The sequence below is a fragment of the Anticarsia gemmatalis genome, chromosome 15 (assembly GCF_050436995.1).
Source record: "Anticarsia gemmatalis isolate Benzon Research Colony breed Stoneville strain chromosome 15, ilAntGemm2 primary, whole genome shotgun sequence".
NCBI classification, from domain to species: domain Eukaryota; kingdom Metazoa; phylum Arthropoda; class Insecta; order Lepidoptera; family Erebidae; genus Anticarsia; species Anticarsia gemmatalis.
In genome coordinates this window covers 4615970-4635605 of record NC_134759.1, presented here as the reverse complement: position 1 = coordinate 4635605, position 19636 = coordinate 4615970, and the positions used below count along the sequence as shown (strand labels likewise).

The 19636-nt window shown below is 33.5% G+C and overlaps 1 protein-coding gene across 1 annotated transcript in view; it reads left to right on the top strand.

The window, feature by feature from the left end:
* LOC142978848 (actin-binding Rho-activating protein-like) overlaps positions 1-19636 on the top strand; it is a 53997-nt gene that overhangs the window by 16543 nt on the left and 17818 nt on the right. Inside the window, exons 2-3 of the mRNA XM_076123439.1 lie at positions 8560-8696; positions 14098-14275. Of these exons, the coding sequence (XP_075979554.1) occupies positions 8560-8696; positions 14098-14275 (315 nt within the window). The remainder of the gene's footprint in view (positions 1-8559; positions 8697-14097; positions 14276-19636) is intronic.

Sequence of the window (19636 nt, the reverse complement as noted above, 5' to 3'; positions counted from 1 at the left end):
CTAACAACAACGAGGAGGACTTAAGAAATATCCTTTTAGAAACTGGATCATCCTCCCTAGTGTATTCTCTTAGAACTATTTTATTCAAGTAACATGATATGTCTAACGCTACTCAATAGTAACGAGTACATATGTATAGCATTTGTGCCTGTTGCGGTGCCATTATTGCCGGGTAATGGGTATGATATTTTTTTGTTACGGATTCGATACCCAATATTAAGAAAATATAGCAAATTTTAGATGCCTAATGTCATCGTCTACCAAGTTACTGCTGCATAGCAAATAACTGTGAAACGATTACATAATGTAATGTATAATGAAACCCTTTTCACAACAGTAAACAGCTGGTTTTTTATATTGGACTAATATATAAAGTTTCATGGAACAGGGAAAGATGGAAATTGACAATTGTATAAGTGAACTAACAAACTTTATTGGACAATTCTCGAAAACTGCTACAGTTCTATACGCTACGGGAGAAAAATATTTTCTCAATGAAATCAAAAATACCGCTACAAGCCGTTTATAATCATTAGTGGTATTATAAACCTATAATATGTGCCAAGGTTTTTATGATATTAATACGATAATGTGGACTTTGGAACAAAATATTTATATTCTATCAAATTAGAATACAATCACATTCTTTTGCATCAACGGAAAATAAAAATAAATAGATTCTAGGTTTGTTTTCGTCATAACAAATATTTTTTTAGTTCCGTTTTACGTCAAACATAACAAGACGACACGAACACATTGCATTCTTAAACAACAATTTAGTTGTTGATCTAATTTTTTACATATATCTCTCAAATAAATAATGATAAGGCCTTGAAATTTCATACTATCCCATTCAAATACGTGTACAGGTTTCCTAGACAAAACACTGGGTTTTAGCTCAAACAATTTGCTAAAACAACATAATTTAATGTTTGTAATAAATATTGTATATTCAACACAGCTGTTGTTTAAACATCATTCCACTTCTAAAGCTAAAAAGTTCTTTAAATGGATACGATTGCGGAATTCTTATTATTTGAAAAGTATGCGGCTTTCCTACTTACGCCTAAGAATTCTGTATCTTTAGCTCAACCACGGTCTTTATCGTACTTTCGTGTTTTTATTAATATTAGAAGGTATAAGAAAATATACCTTTAAAATTGCAACAACTCAAACAGGTTGTACTGTTGGAACAAGTATTATATGCTATAACCTATGTACACAGTTTATGTTTATGTTTTAATAAATATGTGTCTGTCTATGTCTTATTAACAAGGAATTTACTAAGAGATTACGTCTTTTGGTTCGATTCTAACGGTCAGGAAACAAGTATCTTCAAAGCTGTTCAAACAGCCTGAACGTTTATGCCATTCCTTGACAACTGTACTCGTAATCGGAAATTACTTTGATTACTCTCCGAAGCACGGATAAGCTCAGCTTTAACACAACTAAGGCCAACGAAAATAAACGAAAATATTAAGGGTTAACTAACAATATTGTTACCAAGACAATTTTGAACCCCTTAAAAAACAATTATTAACAACATTTCTCCGTCGCAGTTTCTAAATGGCATTTGAGTGTTGGCTAATAAGCTATTACCAAGATGAATTTTCTAGGAATTCTTGCTTTTGAATCTAACAAGACAAACCAAAATTTGCGAAGGCGGAACTGCAAACACAACATTTATTGTAAATTCATACATGTCATATTAATTTGTTGTTCCAGAAGATAATAAGCCACAAGGGTTTGGGAATGTTTACTTAAAAACATGTTGTATACAAAGCTAATAAATAATGAATACGTCCATTCAATGTAAATTATGATTTTAGGTAATTTTATACTTCAGTTGTTTGTATTCGTTTATTGAAAACTGTCTTGGTTTTGAAATTGGAGTTTACATGTTCAGAGTGCGCAGGAATTGGTCGATACGGGCAAGTCGGTAACTTCGTTTTCGTTTTACTACCCACGTCTGTAACGTTTATGTTTACGTTTGCCTACGTTAGGTGGGCCACTGGTGTTAAGGCTCTATTCTTTGTTTACAAGCTATTCTATGAACGTTTTTTTTTTCTTTAAAAAAGACAACTCTCGCATTAAGAATTGCTCTTGTGTTTGGACTTTGGACATTGGACTTTTAAAAACAAAGGACACAAAGTACAACCAGACCCGAAACGATTATTTGAGGATCGCTGTAGATATTTGTGGACGCAATAGTAGCGGCGTGATGACCAATGCGCCGCGGAGGCAAGTTCAACCTAATCGATGCTTGAGAGTGAGGTAACCTTTGATTCTGCTACATAAGTTAACATTACGATCATCTTTCTTGATTAGATTGCCCTAAGGAATGATATACGGCCCGAATTGAGAACAGAAGCAACAAGTTTCCTTACATTTATTAACCAGTTGTTAGGAAAATATAATGTATTACATATCGCTCCTTCAATGCAAAAGGGCCACAACTCAAAAAAAAATGAAAATCGTTTTATTGCAAAAATGACACCTGAACCGACTATATTTTATAGTAAAAAAAAAACCCCCATCATTTTTGCTTATTTTATGGCTGCACTGACTTACTGCCCTTTTTGCATTAGCTCACTTTGACAGGTAATGTCAGTGCAAAACAGCCACTTTGTGAGTTGCGCCCGGAGATTCAACGCAAATGCTCGTCAGTTGCGTGAAAAAGTGCCACAATCCAAAATACGTCTGTGTTGGGTGCAAAATTTCAAGTTCATGTGATTATATTTCACAATACAAAACTGCCATATTTTGGAAAACGTCCTTTTTGCATTCTAATTATAGTATTTGTTACCATATTTTGTAATACAAAAATGCCATATTTCTGAAAACGACCGTTTTGCATTCAAACACTAGTATTTGTTATTATATTTTGTAATATACCAGTAGCATATTTTGAAATACGTCCTTTTTGCAATAAATTATTGTGGAATAAATAATTATTTTTAGCATGCTACAATGAGAAGGCCATAAATATGACCGTTTGGCATGATAATAATTTTAGTTTTCGTTAAAATTTTCGAAATAAAATTTAATATTTTGATGCAGGGAAAGGCAAGGGGGGACCCTTCCCTTTCAAATCGCCCTTTTAGCGGCAAGATCCGACTAGTCCTTTTCAAATGCGTCTAGGTCATCCCGCCATCTCCGTTTAGATCTCCCGCGTCTGCGATGACTATCCTCTGGCATCCAGTTGGTAGATATGCGGGCCCACCTTTCCGGATGCATGCGGATAATGTGGCGGGCCCAGTTCCATTTCAACCTGGCGGTCTTCTTCCCTAAATCGGCTATGCGAGTTTGGGAGCGCAGTATAGAATTTTGGACGTGATCTGTTCTTATTACATCTGATATACTACGCTCCATTTCTCTCTGGAAAACCTTCGGTTTCTACTTTTGGTTTTCCGTAAGGGACCATGTTTGGGCACCGTAGATTAGGACGGGTAGTATAAACATTTCGACGAGCTTCCGCTTTAGTGACAGTGGAAGGTTACCTTTCATTAGCTCTTTCATGGACCAGGAGCTCTTCCAGGCACTTGTGACACGTTTGTCCAACTCTTTGTCCCGTCGGTTGTTAAAAGAGGTTATCTGGCTCAAGTAAGTGTATTCGTCGACATAGTGTATGACGTGTCAGCCTACCTCGACCCTACGTTTTGTGTTGTTGGTCATAACCTGGGTTTTTGTACGGTTCTTACTTAGTCCAATCTGAAGGCTTGCCGTGCTCAGATCTTTGAGCATTGATTCGAGTTCCAATGCAAAGGAAGAGAAGAGGACAATGTCGTCTGCAAAACGAAGGTTTGTTAACTGTTTGCCACTTACAACAATGCCTTTCGATTGCCGCCAGGCTCCTGAAAAATTTTCGAGGGTGCTGGTAAGTAATTTTGGAGATAGCGGGTCTCCCTGTTTCACGCTTCTTTGGATTTAGAGAGATTGTTGTATATTGCTTTGATGAGTTTGATGTATGTAGCTTCGATTCTTCATAGTATCTTTAAGAAGGTCTTGGTTATGGAGTGATGATTCTATGGCGGAATGACTGATGCTGCCAAAAGCTTTGGAATAATCCACGAATGCTAAATATAAAGGTTTATTAAACTCATAAAACTTTTCTATTATCTTATTTCTTTAATACTCCTGCTGCACTCAGTCTACCCGTCACGTTACCCATTGATTGATGATGATGATTGATGTTTAATTTGACTAAATAATGAAAGTTACGCACAAAGTTGATCTCTATTATATTACTTACTTAATAATAAGTAAAGATTTTTTAATTAAGATTGTTTAATACAATGTTTTCCTGGTGTCTATTCACTTATGGTTTTATTTACTAATAAGATTTAACTTTTTGATACGGTTTTTTACCAAAAAATTTACAATAAACCATTTTTATTTGCAAAACTGTGTTTAATTTTTGACATATTTTTCATGATATTGGTTCAAATTTTGAATGCAAAACGGACTTATATGCGTTTTTTTCTTAATAGGTAACAGCTATTACAAAGTTTATATTGTAGATAGATAGAGCTAAAAAATACGCATCTAGTGATATATTAACATCTTATATTTAATAAATAAATATATAAAATATTATAAAAAAACAGTTTCAAAAATTTGTTTTGGCTGTCCTGTAAAATTTATAGTTTTCGATTTGTGGCCCTTTTGTATTCAAGGAGCGATATACTCTTAGTACAATTTGTACGTAAATGTTAAAAAACTAAACCAACCGTGTTCTTCAATTCATTAAATATTTGCGAACGAAAACAAATATTTATCACCGTGACTTACTTTTTCATTTTTGAAAAAATATACTCAGATGCTAAAATAAAAGCTACTTAAATAATATTAGAATAAGAATCAAGATATTGTTTTCATACTCTCATGTTATTTTTAATTTTTTTTTTTTCTATAAAATTTTCATAAACTGTTTTTATATTTCATTCATTACAATGAGATTTATTGCTCTACCAAACATTTTGACTGTAATACTATTTACTGAGAGTAAATGTACTGAAAAAAATAATGTTCTGATGAGATTTTATTTAAAATTTTCAAATAGAAGAAGAAGATTTGTTTGTATTTTATGAATTGAATCTTTTTTTACTTACATAATATTAAGTATACGTAGATCACTTAGGACTCTTTAAACGTAAAAAAATGCTTGATTTGTGAAGTTTTAGTAAATTTTTACAAATATACTATATCGCTGGGTCAATCGTCCGTAAAATGGTCTAACCATTGCTTAAAGTAATTAGCATTAATCACGTAATAAAATTTGAAATTCACGAGAGTATAATATAAATTTATAATTGTCCGGCAAGTCCAGCATATTTTTGTTTTATCAATTAATTGTTTCTTTTATCAAAGTATAGTAATTGCAGCACCATTTCGGGTGCCAAGACCTATATAGCACAAATGAAAAGACATTTTTTTTGCCAAATATGGTTTTGATTTGAAATCAATTATTTTATTAGTTACACATAATATACATACATAAAGCATGTCTGTCATAACCGAAGGTAAAGCGGAGGCGTATGAAGTACAACTGCATTTCACCATAAAATTTACCAATTTTAGTCTCATGTAAGGGGCGAACCTATTGCTATGTATTATCAATTTAAACTGAATAATTTTTACTACTCTTTTGTAGATCTATTTTTATGGTCTATGTTTACCCAAAATAGCTCTTTTTATAGTTATTCAGTGTTATAGTTTACTGCGGCACTTTATTGTGTAACACAAACTTTTATATCCAGACTTTGTTTAGTCAAAGGCTGGTTGTAAACAAAAAATCCAATGTCAACCAAACAACTAACAGAATTGTGTAAAACAAGGTCAGTCTTAAAAACTAGAGATAACATTTTTCTACTAAAATCTCACAGTGGTCCCAATAAAGTCTATGTATTAAGCTAAAACTAACTAGAATTTTGTTGATAATGATGTTTAGATGTATTTTTAAAAGACAAGTATTGCCATTTAATGTATATCAACTTCAAGCACCTTTTTACATAACATGAGACTCTACTACTACTTTTTACAGACAACTATTTATTCCTTAAGCCCACATTTACACACTAATTAAATGAGCCTTTATCTAAGTACACCATTTTTTACAATACTGCGCTTGTCACATCCATTGCAGTCGTACTTATGAAATAATAATAAATCTTACATCAGAAGACAATAATATCTACTACTACTTTAAATAAATCAAATCTCATAAAACGTTGATAGAAATAGGTTTACATTTGACACGTTTTTTGTTTCAAATTCTTTCCTCATGTTTCCTATTGTTTGAACAAGCCAATACTCACAAAGATACATATTATTAGCAACACGTAATCTTATACAAGTGTGTACGATGTAGTGACATATAAAGAAAATAGTATTAAAAATTCAAGAGTCTTCCAATATGTCTGTCTGTTACCCAATTCCCGATAAGCCTCTCGACAAAATTTGATGATATTTAGCTGGCTGACAGATGGAGAACCAAGATCAAACAAGAGTTACTTTACTCAATAATCGACTTTCTAGTTGCAAAAGAAACTTAGTCCGCGAGCAAGGCTGCGTGGGTCAGCTAGTTACCGATATATTTAGAACACAATACTCGTATGTCGAAGTCAAACAAAGTTCAACCGACAATTTATTTTTGTACCGAGTACATTGCCAAGTTTCTTCATTAAATTATAACACATTACTAATACGAGTATTAATGCATTTAACACCCGCAAAAATGTTTACGATTCATAAAGTAAATCATAAAATAGGAATGTCGAACTATAGTATGGTTGTCGTTATTCGGTAATAAGGAAGTTGAGATGAGTAACGGAAATATAAATGATTCATATTATAGAGAAGTTATTTTTTTGTTCGAGAATGAAACACATCGGTTTAATTCCGAGAAAAGTTGAGAAGATTCTTAGTAGAAAAATACTGAAAAATACTCGATCAACGCAACTCGAAACATGAACGAACATAATAATTATGCATTCTGAAGTATACCAAATTCAAATTAAAAATATCCTTTATTTCGTAAACTTCGTACAAAGTATTTGAAATAGTCATATAATATTGTGTTTTTTATGTCTGTTTCGAGAAAACTGGTTACTATGTTAAGCGCTCAAGACCGCTTTACCGCTTTCTTTATTAACAACCAGCTAGCTGTCTTAAAAAAAATGTTTTGAAAACAGTGCTAATCAGTGCCCCTAGCGGATGCTTAAGGAACTAATAGTTCATTAAATTTTAAATGTCAAAGTCTTTATACTCGTTTGTACCGACTGCAGAGAATCGTACTACAGGTTCAAGTTTAATCTTTACGTAATTAGACTATAAAACATGTTTCTAAGCGAACCTATTGGTTAATAATACCCTCAATATAATCTAGACAAAAGCCCACTCGAGTAGGAAACAAGAAGCACGTGTTATATTACAGATTCGTACAGACGTGCGTGTTCCTTTGATATTTGGATAACATTCACCCTATATTAAAAGATAATACCACCTGAACGATAATTTTATTACAATTACTCCTACACAATGTTTGATTATAATCTAGCGAACTTGCTTATCATATATACTAAACTGCCTTTTGTCTGAAACACTGCCCACATATCTATCGAATTCAGAGCATATTATAATTCATTCGAAATATACCTACGAATGTTTTCATAACCATACCTAGACTTAAAGTTGTTCAAGGCGATCGACATTTGGCTGAACTGACTCTTATCTTATTTGATAACAATCTGAACATTTTATGTGCTTTTGAAACATGCAACCTCAAACTGGTATTTGAGCTGGGCGTCTCCGTGCTTCGGAGGTCACGTAAAAAGTCGGTCCCGGTTGTTGTCTATTAAGATAACAGTCGTTAAGCCATGTCAAAGGCCTTTCGGGCGGCTTGAACAACTTTGACACTAGGTTGACCACTAACCATACAATAAGAAGAAGAAGAAGTCTAAAAAGGTCCACACAATGCCGTTCGTGAATATATCTTATATTTTATGACTTAGAACCTACCATTAGCTTTTAGTATCTTTACCCTCGAAGGGTTTCTAGGTAACTCTAGCCAATTAAAAAAAATACAATATTATACATGGTAAGGTTCCAAACCGATTCACCGTGAAAAGAATTTGGTTCAAAAATAGATCCGCATAACTACTTCGACATTTGATTGGAAATTATTCGAGATCTTATTGAAGTGGCCCCGAGCTTTTGGTCCAATGATTTTAGTATATTGCCTATTGCCTAGATGAAATAAAATGTAGGAATAGAATGTTCGATTTTATGTGAAACAATAAAAATATTATATATCTATTCAACTATATCAGACGGTAACTTAATTATAAGATAAGCAGAATTTGCCAGCTAAATTAATAGCCGTCTTTCGTGAGGTGCATTCTCTTAATCTATTCTATTCAAAGATCCTGCTTTTACCTGGGTGTTGTGTTACTTAGTTTCACGTTTTTTCATTTAAAAAATATATAGTTATTCATACTTATATTTATTCATAGCCAATTAATGTGTTTATTTTTAAATTCTAAATTTCTTTTTCTACAGAGTTCGTCGCTAACCGACCTGATATCTGCGTTCGACACTAAGGCTCAAACACACAGCGATCTACAGAAAGTAACAGCTTTCAGCGGGCACTTCGACAAGAACCACAAACCTACGTTCTCAAAGGACGAATATGGCAAGTGAGTAGAAGCAAATTTATATTACCTTTGGAGAATTAAGATATAATTCTGTGCCTCCAGTGAAAGAAGGTAAGTATAACAATATGTTCATTATAATATAACATTATAAGTATAACAATATATTAATAATATGTGTATATTTAAAAATGAAAACATTAGCCATGCACAAAAGGGGTTAACTTATACTAAAAATATTGCAAATAAATGCACTATAATTAATTCTGAACTCATTTTTGTCAAAATCGGACTTGTACCATTTTTCACATGAGACACAGAATATTTGCTTTGATTTTTTACTTCTCAATTTTATATTTCTTCAAAGCTTTTTTACGAAGTACGTATAAACTTAATTGAATATGGCTTATTATATTTTCAATACCTAACAAAATTACTAATTAAATATTAGGACAAAAGATATATTTCTTCTAAGATCTACTTTACCTTGGCAAGCCATAGAAAATATTTTTTATCAATTAAGTAATTAATCTCACTCAATAATATCCTTCAAATTACTTCTTTTGGTTGGTCGTAAAAACAGGTTCTGATTCCACTATAGAGAAATTTTATATTAATCAAACTCATTTGCCTTGTAAACGCTTCACAAAGCCGGTAAAATAACTAGTTATGTTACATGTCTTCTTGTGTATCTTCAAAGTCCAGTGAAGTAGAAAATAAATACTTTTTTCGTCAAAGGGTAAGCGAGTTACCACAGCTGAGAGCTCTTCACGCGAATGGACCCTTTTGATAAATCGATTGAAAATGGCTGTGGTCGCCGCTTACGAAGAAAAATCTGTGTTTTTTAAATATACATACGTCACTATATTCACACACCCATCCGACCAACCATCTATCTACCTAAAGTCTGTCTGCCTGACTGATCGGCTTTTACTGCTAAGCAATCAAAACGTAAAAAACAACCGGTTTAACCCCTAACTACATAATTTACTTACTCGCCTATCCCATTTTAAAATGTGCATAAGTTTATATCTTATAACTACTGTTTTTCGTTTTGTGTTTTTTTTGACGTTCTTTTAAAAGTTAATAAAAATTTTGCATTGTGACACAACGTTATATGTACCTATGTGAATGTTTACAATGTTGCTCGTTTACCGCTGAATAAAATATAGGTAAGTAGGTCTAGGAAATGGATTGGTCAATCGTATAGGTATGTCCGAACCAGATGAGGTTAGGTAAGGTTGTGACTGCTTTGCAAAAGCAATAGCGTAAAAGTGACGTAATTTTGTCAACAAAAAGTATTTTGCTAAACAACTACTTATAGGACAGTAGCGCAATTTTCTACAGTTGATACTAAAGAGTATCGAGAATTTGACATTTAAATCGTACTAATTAATTCTTCCGGTATGCGTTAGGGGGGGGGGGGGTTAACTTTAACGTACTTTTTTCTTGTTGTGAATAATAATTTTAAAATGCGATATTCTTCAATTACAACAGGCGTGATTAAAAAATAAAGATAAATAACTAACTTAGTTTCAGAATCTCTAATTTAAGGGATTTCGATAAATACACCTTAATATATTCTAGCAACCCAGTTACGAGTTAAAATAGCTTTTTAATTTGGGACAGTTATGAGTTAAAATTCTATTCTAAATAGCTTTTTAACTTTGTCGCTATTCTCGTGTCTATGTACTTACCGTTTACAAACGCAGTAGTTTTGTGTGTTCGAGGGCCAATTTCGCAATCGGTATAGGTGATGCGGTTTGAGTGTTTGTTTTACCAACCGCACTCCGTACTGTATACACTTTCAGGTAATCATGTGGAATCGAATACAGAACACTATAGGTGATTTTAGAGTGATACAGTTTTATACTAATCAGCGTATTTTTTTCTTTGAATAGTTTTGAAATCCCAAACCTTCCTGGACGATAGTATCGACTATGGTTTTATTTCTTTATTATTAAAAGGCTATAAGTAGTAGAAAATCGCCCTTCTGGTACTAAGATTGAATTTCCCAATGTTGACGTTTTCTATCACTGATTTATTATATCATCAATAATTTGAAACAGTTTCCAACAACAGCCCATGATTTTTTCCACCCTGTATATTTACAGTGCCAATAACCTATCCTTAACTGACGTCATTTGCACCAACTCTTACTTGACCACGATCAATAAAAAGCTAATTTATCCGAGACACGTGATACATCCGTGTATCTAGCGAGATATCGCCGTCAATTAGAGATAATTTGCTGTGGGATATTTGTATTAACGTAGGGAGAAACACAGGTGGAACTAGGAGTAATTGATTGAAGAAGGCAATAAAAGAAATTGAGACTTTGATAAATGTGGAGAATAATATCGTTTTAGATAATATAAGGCTTGTGTGTACACATATTCGCTTTGGCATTAATCGGTTTAGCCGGGCGGCAAACGGCGGAACATGTGTGCACACAAGCCAAACTAGTGAGTCGAGTCGGTTTTGCTGTTGTCCGATAATTGTTGCCGAACCGAATATGTGTGTAGCAATCCTCGTTTCATCCCTTTTGGCTAAGTATCAGATACCTTGACGAAAGACGAAGAAGGAATCAGATACCTTGACGGAAAACTCCATAGAACTTTGATAGTATTTTTCATGCATTTGCTGTCATTTTGTCTATCGAATAGGCCATTCGATTTTTTTACAACTATATCCAGCAAAACCTGGGCCTTAGTATAACGAGTGGGAGGTCTGCGTTTGTGTGAGAGTAAAAGCAATTATTACATAGGATCAAACGAATAGTTAAATTGTGACCACTTTGAAAATCTAACCCTTACGTGATTATATTAAAATTGGTCCACTAAACGACATCCGGCGAACCAATAACGACGTGGCTTTAAAACGGACAACCGTATTTAACTCATTGTTGTACGTTCACGAGTTGTTTTTTATTTAAGTTATTGTTTATACAAAAAATAAACATTAACGAACGTTGACTCTTGTTCTCTTTCTTCCTTAATATGTATGTCATTATTATAGTAGTAAGGTCAGCCTCCCAAATTTTTTATCTACGCTAGCATTGACATCGTCATTGGAAGCCTGTCCCTCATTCATGCCTTTGTGCACTACAATTTCCCATTTTCCATTTTTTTTTGTTTCCAACGTAGTTTGGTGCCTACCTTTTGACATGGACAAACCGCCTTAGCCTCCTCACATATTCTACAATTAAACAAAATATTGGTAATATGAATCCATAGCCTTCCCGCAATTGGCTAGCGTGGTGGACTCAAGGCTTAACCCCTCCCTCATTACGGGAGAAGACCCTTGCCCAGCAGTGGGACATTAATCGGTTAAAGGAGAGAGGAGAGAATCATTAGCATTAACTAACCCCAGAATGTAACACATGCCCCAACACAAATTCATATCCAATATCGATAAAACCAAAAGGTTTGCTTAAACCAATCCCTTATACCAAACCCGTTATACTATCGACTAAGCAAACGATCAAACTGCAGCTCAAAGAGGAAGTAATATAGAATGTGTATCCAATGCACACAATGTTAGGAAACTAAATTAAAATGGCTGTGCGTGGGTATTGTAAAGTTTGATTTAAAGCTTTATGTATTAGTTTCTGACACGCGTGGTTTCGCCTCCGCTTTGTAAATTTTAGACTATTTATCATGATAATGATGTATTAGATGGTTATCATTGTGAAGCACTGCAATTTGTTCAACAGTATTTTTTGATAGATTACATACATACATAAAATCACGCCTTATACAGACTTTTTCTAAAAGGGAAGGTAGACCAAAGAACGCCACTTGGTACGATCCTTACGAACTTCCCTTGCCTCTTTCACGAATCATGTTCACACATGTTGTAGTCATACAGGACCAGTAAGTGACTGAATATAAAATAATATCCTTGCGTTTCTGCATCAAAGTGGCGGGTCTTAAATAAATTATTGGTATCTACATACGTATTAACCCACGGCCATGTCTGCCGGCTATTTTTATTTGAGTGTTTTATAATAATTTTAACCTAGCTAATGTTTTTCTTCGGTATAAGCGTATGAACATAACCGCTGAATATAATCCAAATTGGTATAAAAGTTTTAACTACAGCTAAGCAATTTAGACGAATCCTTTTCATGATTACTGAAATGTACAAAAAAGTCATGATTTGTGTAATGAACATCGAACCACTGACCTGATTGAATACCTCATTCATTCAGTATCTCTGCGTCCTTGCAGTATTGACCGCGCCTGTGCTGTACAATCTAAAATATAAATTGGATTTCCCGACCATTTACATCCATTAGTTGAATGTTTTGATTGAATTTATTTCAATGACCGTCCAACGTCAAATGATTAGAATGAAGTCACGGTATTGAGTGTTTGCCATTGTCGGGTGTAGCTATTTTTATGACCAACTGTTGGTGTTCAGGCAATTTTCATTGCACAAGCAGAAAAATATAAAATGTTACCGGAACGAATAATTCTGTATTAACTACGTCTTATCATTGTCTCGTTTGGGCATTTTACTTCATAGCTCATCTTCATTTTAAATTATTTATTCAAATGGATAAAAAAAAGACAATAACAGAGATTTTTGGTTTTGAACCATAATTTTGCCAGACGGTATTAGTTCATGAGTGTCAGTGATTTCATGTTTTAAGACAAGAATCATTTAACTGAATTGGTAACTATCTTATTTTATTAAACTTGTTAAGAAATAAGCATTTAATTTTCAACCGAATATTATCAACACACACTTCTTAGGCAACGTCATTTATAAAACATCTCTCCCATATAACGGTCCTATCCCGTGATCCCAAAGCAATTGCCCGTGACCTTCGAGATGTATAGTGAGGGGTCGTCTATTACACCGACACTTCAGTAAAGGTCTTAAGCACCATTAAGATAAGGAACGAATCATTATTGGAAACCATTAAGGTGAATGGAGATGTACCTTCACGGCACTTCTAAAGATTAGGTGCAATTCCAGATATAGATACAATAGTGATGGGTTTATTGATAGAAGATTTACTCTATAGGATAAAATGAGGTGGTTTCTATTGCTTCTATTCTTCTTATTGTATGGTTAGTGGTCAACCTAGTGTCAAAGTTGTTCAAGCCGCCCGAAAGGCCTTTGACATGGCTTATTGCTTCTTTTGTAACCAAGTTTGGTGAAGGTCATATCTTTATAAGGGTTATCCTATTAGTTTCCGTGCTAGCTTGCATGCTAGAACAGTTTAATGTTTTAGATCGGCTTTGAAAAATTACAACTTAAAACTCTTTCAAGGAGTACTTAAGCCCTTAAATCTTCCTTTGTAGTGGTTACAACGGCAACGGCAACCCTGTGGCACATTAAGTTAGTAGGAGATAGTAGTTACTCGCTAAATCCGTACGTAATAAAAAAATGCAATCATATGCATAAAGAAAACTCACCAATATTTTTTCCCCAGACCTATTCCCGGTTCGATGACGGAGTACCGAGGCGCTGAAGCTCAAGCCAGAGTCTGCTCAGAGATGAAGGAACTGTGCGAGATCATCAATGAATACGGCAAGGCGCCGTGCAAGAGTTTACTGCCACCTGAAATGCAGTGCGCTACCAAAGTCATACCCTTCGGAGAATTATTTACGGTAAGTAATTATTATAATAATGACTTCTTCCGTAACTTTCGCATTACTTGTCTATCAAATTAAAGACAAAAATTTATGCAAATATTACAAGTTCATACATACTATAATGCGAAAAGACTTTTTCCTCGAATTAATATCATAAAGACTACTCCCGCACTAATATTTGCTATTGCGTCGCGGGCCATCGAGGCCGTCAAAACGTCCGTATTATATTTAATTTGAAAGCAAGATAAATATATGAAAATGTAACTTCAGTGTTTTTTATACGATCCCAAGAACTAAGTTCTAAATTATTTAATGTCCGAAAGTTCCTTTTTGAATAGAATATCGTTAAATCATCAGTATACGAGCACATCAGACAAATGTATAAAAATCAGAGATAATTCGTAAAATAACCACATATTTCATCACCATAGTGAACAATACTTTCACAATAGAACTCTAGGACGGAACATGAATAACATTGACAAATTGAAAATTGTTACTATTCAAAATAAAACTAAATGAACAGCATTACAACAAGATAAAACAGGCTTGCAGAAGGTACTCGTAAACTTGATACCTAAGTAATTTATACAAGAGTTACGTAAAGGAACTTTGAACACTGGAATGTGAGAATGGCAATTCCATTTCACTCGGGATAAAACTTTTTACCGAGTTGTAACACAAATGTTTTTTGCAAGTTCGTAACAACATTGTTTTATAGAGGTAGCGCATACTTTATTTCCTTCTATTATATGCTATAAATACCAGTCCCTCTTGAATAAAGAGTCAAATTAGAATGACGAATGTTAATCGCGAGGGGGTCCTGAATTTGGTTCTTTGTTCAGTCAATATCGGATTTTAAATTTATTTTAAACTTTTTTCAGTCACTACTAAAAGTTACGATTATTAAATGAATTTCAATTATAAGTCGCGAAAATCTAAACCTAGTTGTATTAAACACACTCTTGTCTATCTTTTTCTTAGATAAAGGCAAAGTATCAGATAACCCTTTTTATAATTTAGAAATAAAATTTTATATCATTATAATATTATCGGCAAGAAGATCTTAAGAACTAATAATAATATTTGTGTAATAAATTTACTTAGTTCAGAATAAGCAGTACCAAATCTTAGCTATAAATCCCTTTAAGATTTAATGCTGACCTGACCCAGTTAAAGGAAACTCTGCGAATCCTAAACAACAGAATATTATTGTATTTTGATATCGTATATGGAGAAACCGTGTGTAGTATTTTTAGCGGGCCCTAAGCAGCTTATAGTATAAAGTTTCTTTTCTACTATAATATTTCGGTCGGATAGGATGTAATCATTTGAGACACATTATGCTTACGTCTGATAGTAAGAAAACCCATTCAGAAGTCTTGAATTAAAAATATAATTTAATTTCTTTTTTTTATACTTCCTTGTTGTTAAAAAAAAAACCTAATGCTGTCCTACAGCTGGGCAAAAATCTCATCCCGAATGAGAGAGAAGGTTATCCCTTGTATTAATCACGATGGTAAAGTGCGGGTTGGGGACTTTGTACCTTCAAGAACTGTTCTAAAAAACTCTCATTCATTAATTTCATTCGCCGTTGTAACGATAGTGATTATTTCTAATACACATATAACTTGGTAAAGTCATTGGTGTGTTGCCTCAGGTTCGAATCGTCGACCACTTTCGCAGGAGGTACAAATTTATACCGTTCTGCTATCACTATTATTTTACTGATTGGCATTAGGTATTTATCAATCCTTATAAAACATGGCAATAGCTATTTCAATTCAGTACTTCGTTAGCAATAGACAAACGATACCATCCATATGTATTAGATTTGAATTCCTAGGAAGTGCAATCCTTACACAGAACAAGATTGCAATCTATTGCATATTCAAACGAGCTGTTTGACCGTGATTGCTACAAACGTAATCTTTGACTGACTGTGTCTACGGCTCGAGTAAATGATGTTTTTAGTTATATTACTATTATATATACACTAGAGACAGCCCGCGACTTCGTCCGCGTGGAAACCTTTCCCGTGTAAATCCCGATTCCTCGGGAACTCCGCGATAAAAAAGCTATGTGTTATTCTGAGTCTTCAGCTACCTATATACCAAATTTCTTCGTAATCGGTTCTGTAGTATTTGAGTAAAAGAGTAACAAACATTCATACATACTTTCTCACAAACTTTCGCATTTATACTATTAGTAGGATGTTCTCAATAAAGGTCGGGATTTGGATAACGTGTTTGATAGGTATATCATAGTATTTTTATGAGGTGATACGATTGGCCTTTGCTATCGTCATATATAGGTAAGTTTTATTCACCGTCGCCTAAACTGTTGGTTAAAACTGGGAATGATTAATGTTAATGAATTATAAATGTATCATCATATTTTCACAGTCGCACAAATATTTGTTTCGGGTGAGAATCGAACCTACAACCTCCCGACGCATTGATAGTTTAGCAATAATCTTAACCAATTTTGCTTGATCCATATTGTTATACAGGACATCCACAATGTGGTGTACAAATTAATCTTCTGGTAACACTGTGTTATTTACTCAAACGGTTACCGTTTAATAGGTTTACCAATGTAATGTACCCTTACAATGAATCCACTCATCCTTGAAATCCCAAATAATACATAGGATTATAACATACATCCATTTATGCTAAGGAACCCTTTTACGAGTAAGGGCGCGTTCCCACTATGTCGTGACGACAGATAATCGTGTAGTCTTAAGTGTCGTGGCTTATATGTTTATATGGAGGTGTTCACATATAGAACGACACGACTTTCTATCGTCTTCGACATTTTTTGCAGTGACGACAGATTATCGTGACAGTGGGAACAGCTAGATACGACAGTCACTAAACGATAAAAATTTTTGAAGACAAACAATTGTTATAATGGGAACAGCTAGAGACGACAGTCGTCCAACGATTAACTAATCGTTACGACATGCGACATAGTGGAAACCTAAGTAAACAGTTATTGTGAGTATCGTGTACTTAGGTACTACACGTACTTCAAATCGGGTATCTTCGGTTATAGTCGTTTGGTTTCGGAAGTATCGTGTGTAACACTTCCAATGGTTAAACATTGTACTTTATATAAGTGTTATTGAAAGGGCTGTAAGAAACTGTCACTAGGGGAGATGGTAGGATTTCTCAGAATAGGCGCTTGTTTCTCTAGTAAATCACCACTAAGTACATTCTAAATATCTATTTGTTTGTTTGTAAGTCCTTCTTTCATATCGATGAAAAGCCGATTAGATTGTAATTTTATCGTCACGGTAATTACTTTGCTCATATTGTTATCATATTTGTCCCGGTTATAAGCTAGTTAACTAGCCCATCAAAAATACGGAGCGAAACCGTTTTTTATTTTCGTAGACAATCTCGTTTTCTTTTGTCATAATACTCAATATTTAAAAACCTTCATCAATCTATTTAAAAATCTATTCTCTCAAAAATACGTCAAATAGAAACCAAAACATTTCTTTACAATAAAGTATTTCTACTGCATTTACACGTGTACAATAAACTTAGAATCAGACTGAAGACTTAAAAATTCTCAACAATATCTTGAGGGAATAAAATGAACAGTTTGAAAAATACATTTCAACTAGTCTGCAGCAAAATTAAAGAACTGTGGAAAGCAAAAATAGCTTCACAAAACTTTATCTTTGAGTAAAATAACTTGTACATTTGAAAGAATTTATAGAAAGAGAATACTCGTGTACAATGTAATGATTTGTTCGGTTTCTTTAAAATAAAATGAGCCTTTAATATAACAAATAGGTACGAGCTTTCATCGATTTTATCGAAAAGTAAGCAAGTATCGAAACCTTCATAGGTACTGTGCAAATTATGGATTTTAGTCCCTGAAAACTTTAAACGAAAGTATTAATTTTTTTGTAAAACAATATTCAATAACATTTTTCGTTATTATTACTGAGACGGACATGCACACCCCAGAAGTAGATTTTTTTGTTGTTGCGAGAATTAATGCAGAATTAATGTATTTAATCCAAAATTTGCCATGTACTTAGTTCATTCGCAAATGCTAGTACGAACCACTTTTACCACGCAACTTATGTTTTACAGTTATTAATTGTTTTTCATTTGCACCGTACCCTTGGTTTGCGGGAAGCTCATGTTGTTCATAAGATGTAGAAGAGGTACAAGGCTGTAAGGCTGTAGGTAAATAATGAATTCGAGAAAATTAGCCGTAAGGGTATCTCTTTGACAGACTCTTAATATGGGACAAGCTTCCCGAAGTCGGAGTGTTTAGTAATTTGAATAAAGCTTTTAGTAAAATCCTCATGCTTTATTTATATATTTATTATCGCCTTACATTAACAGTATTTAACTACACATATAAGTTAAAGGAACATTAAAATTCTTAATAAAATATTTATAGAACATTGTAATAATAAAATAATAATCATCTAATGATGAATTAACAATGAATAGTGCTTTACAAGTGTGTATGCCAAAGAGATACTTGAGATGTTCCTTTTATCATAAAAAATATACCATAAGTCTGCACTCCAAATATTGCAGTTTTTAATATGTTTTTACAAATTTTTGTATCTTACACAACTTTTAACTCCATTTTTTACTTTACTATAGTTAAATACTAAGACTGAGACTGCAAACTCATTTCTAAATGTGTTGAATATGTGCCAACATGTGTTAAATAAGATCCAGTTCTTATACAACGTAATTACCAAAGTTTATTTCTTAGTTATTGCTCCAGACAAAACATTTACAATCAATAAAACTAAACGAACTAATTCTTTAACTAAAAGTCACACATTTATTTAAAACAACTGATCGTATAGCTAAAACGTTCCGAATGACTAACGTTTCCGCAAAACACCTGCAAAATATTACGTAAATCGTATTGTTTTCTATAATTACACTGTTTTTCAAGGTTGCCAATTGAAATAAATATTTACGGACAAAATATTATTATCTAAGCGACGACAGGTAGAATGTGACGTTGGGAAAACAAACGTATTTTGAAAGTTTCCAACAATATTATCAGGTTGGCTTGATCTTATGAGTGGGTGTATTTGTGGGCGATGTGTCATGTTATTTTGCACCTTTAGTTAAAGAACGGCATAAGTGACTCGATGTTAGGTAAATGTTATAACATTTTTCCTCTGAAGGTCTGATTTGTTTACCATACTCGTCAACTAGTGCGACTTGACACGCGATCAATATTTCACTCCCTTTTCCAGCGGTCTCGAGGTATTTTTTTTAAAAAGTGGCAGTCAAGTTTGAGTCCTAGTTTTCACATATCTTTATGCTTTACACTTAAATTGATTTAAAGGTTTAGTCGTGAAAGTAAACAGATGTA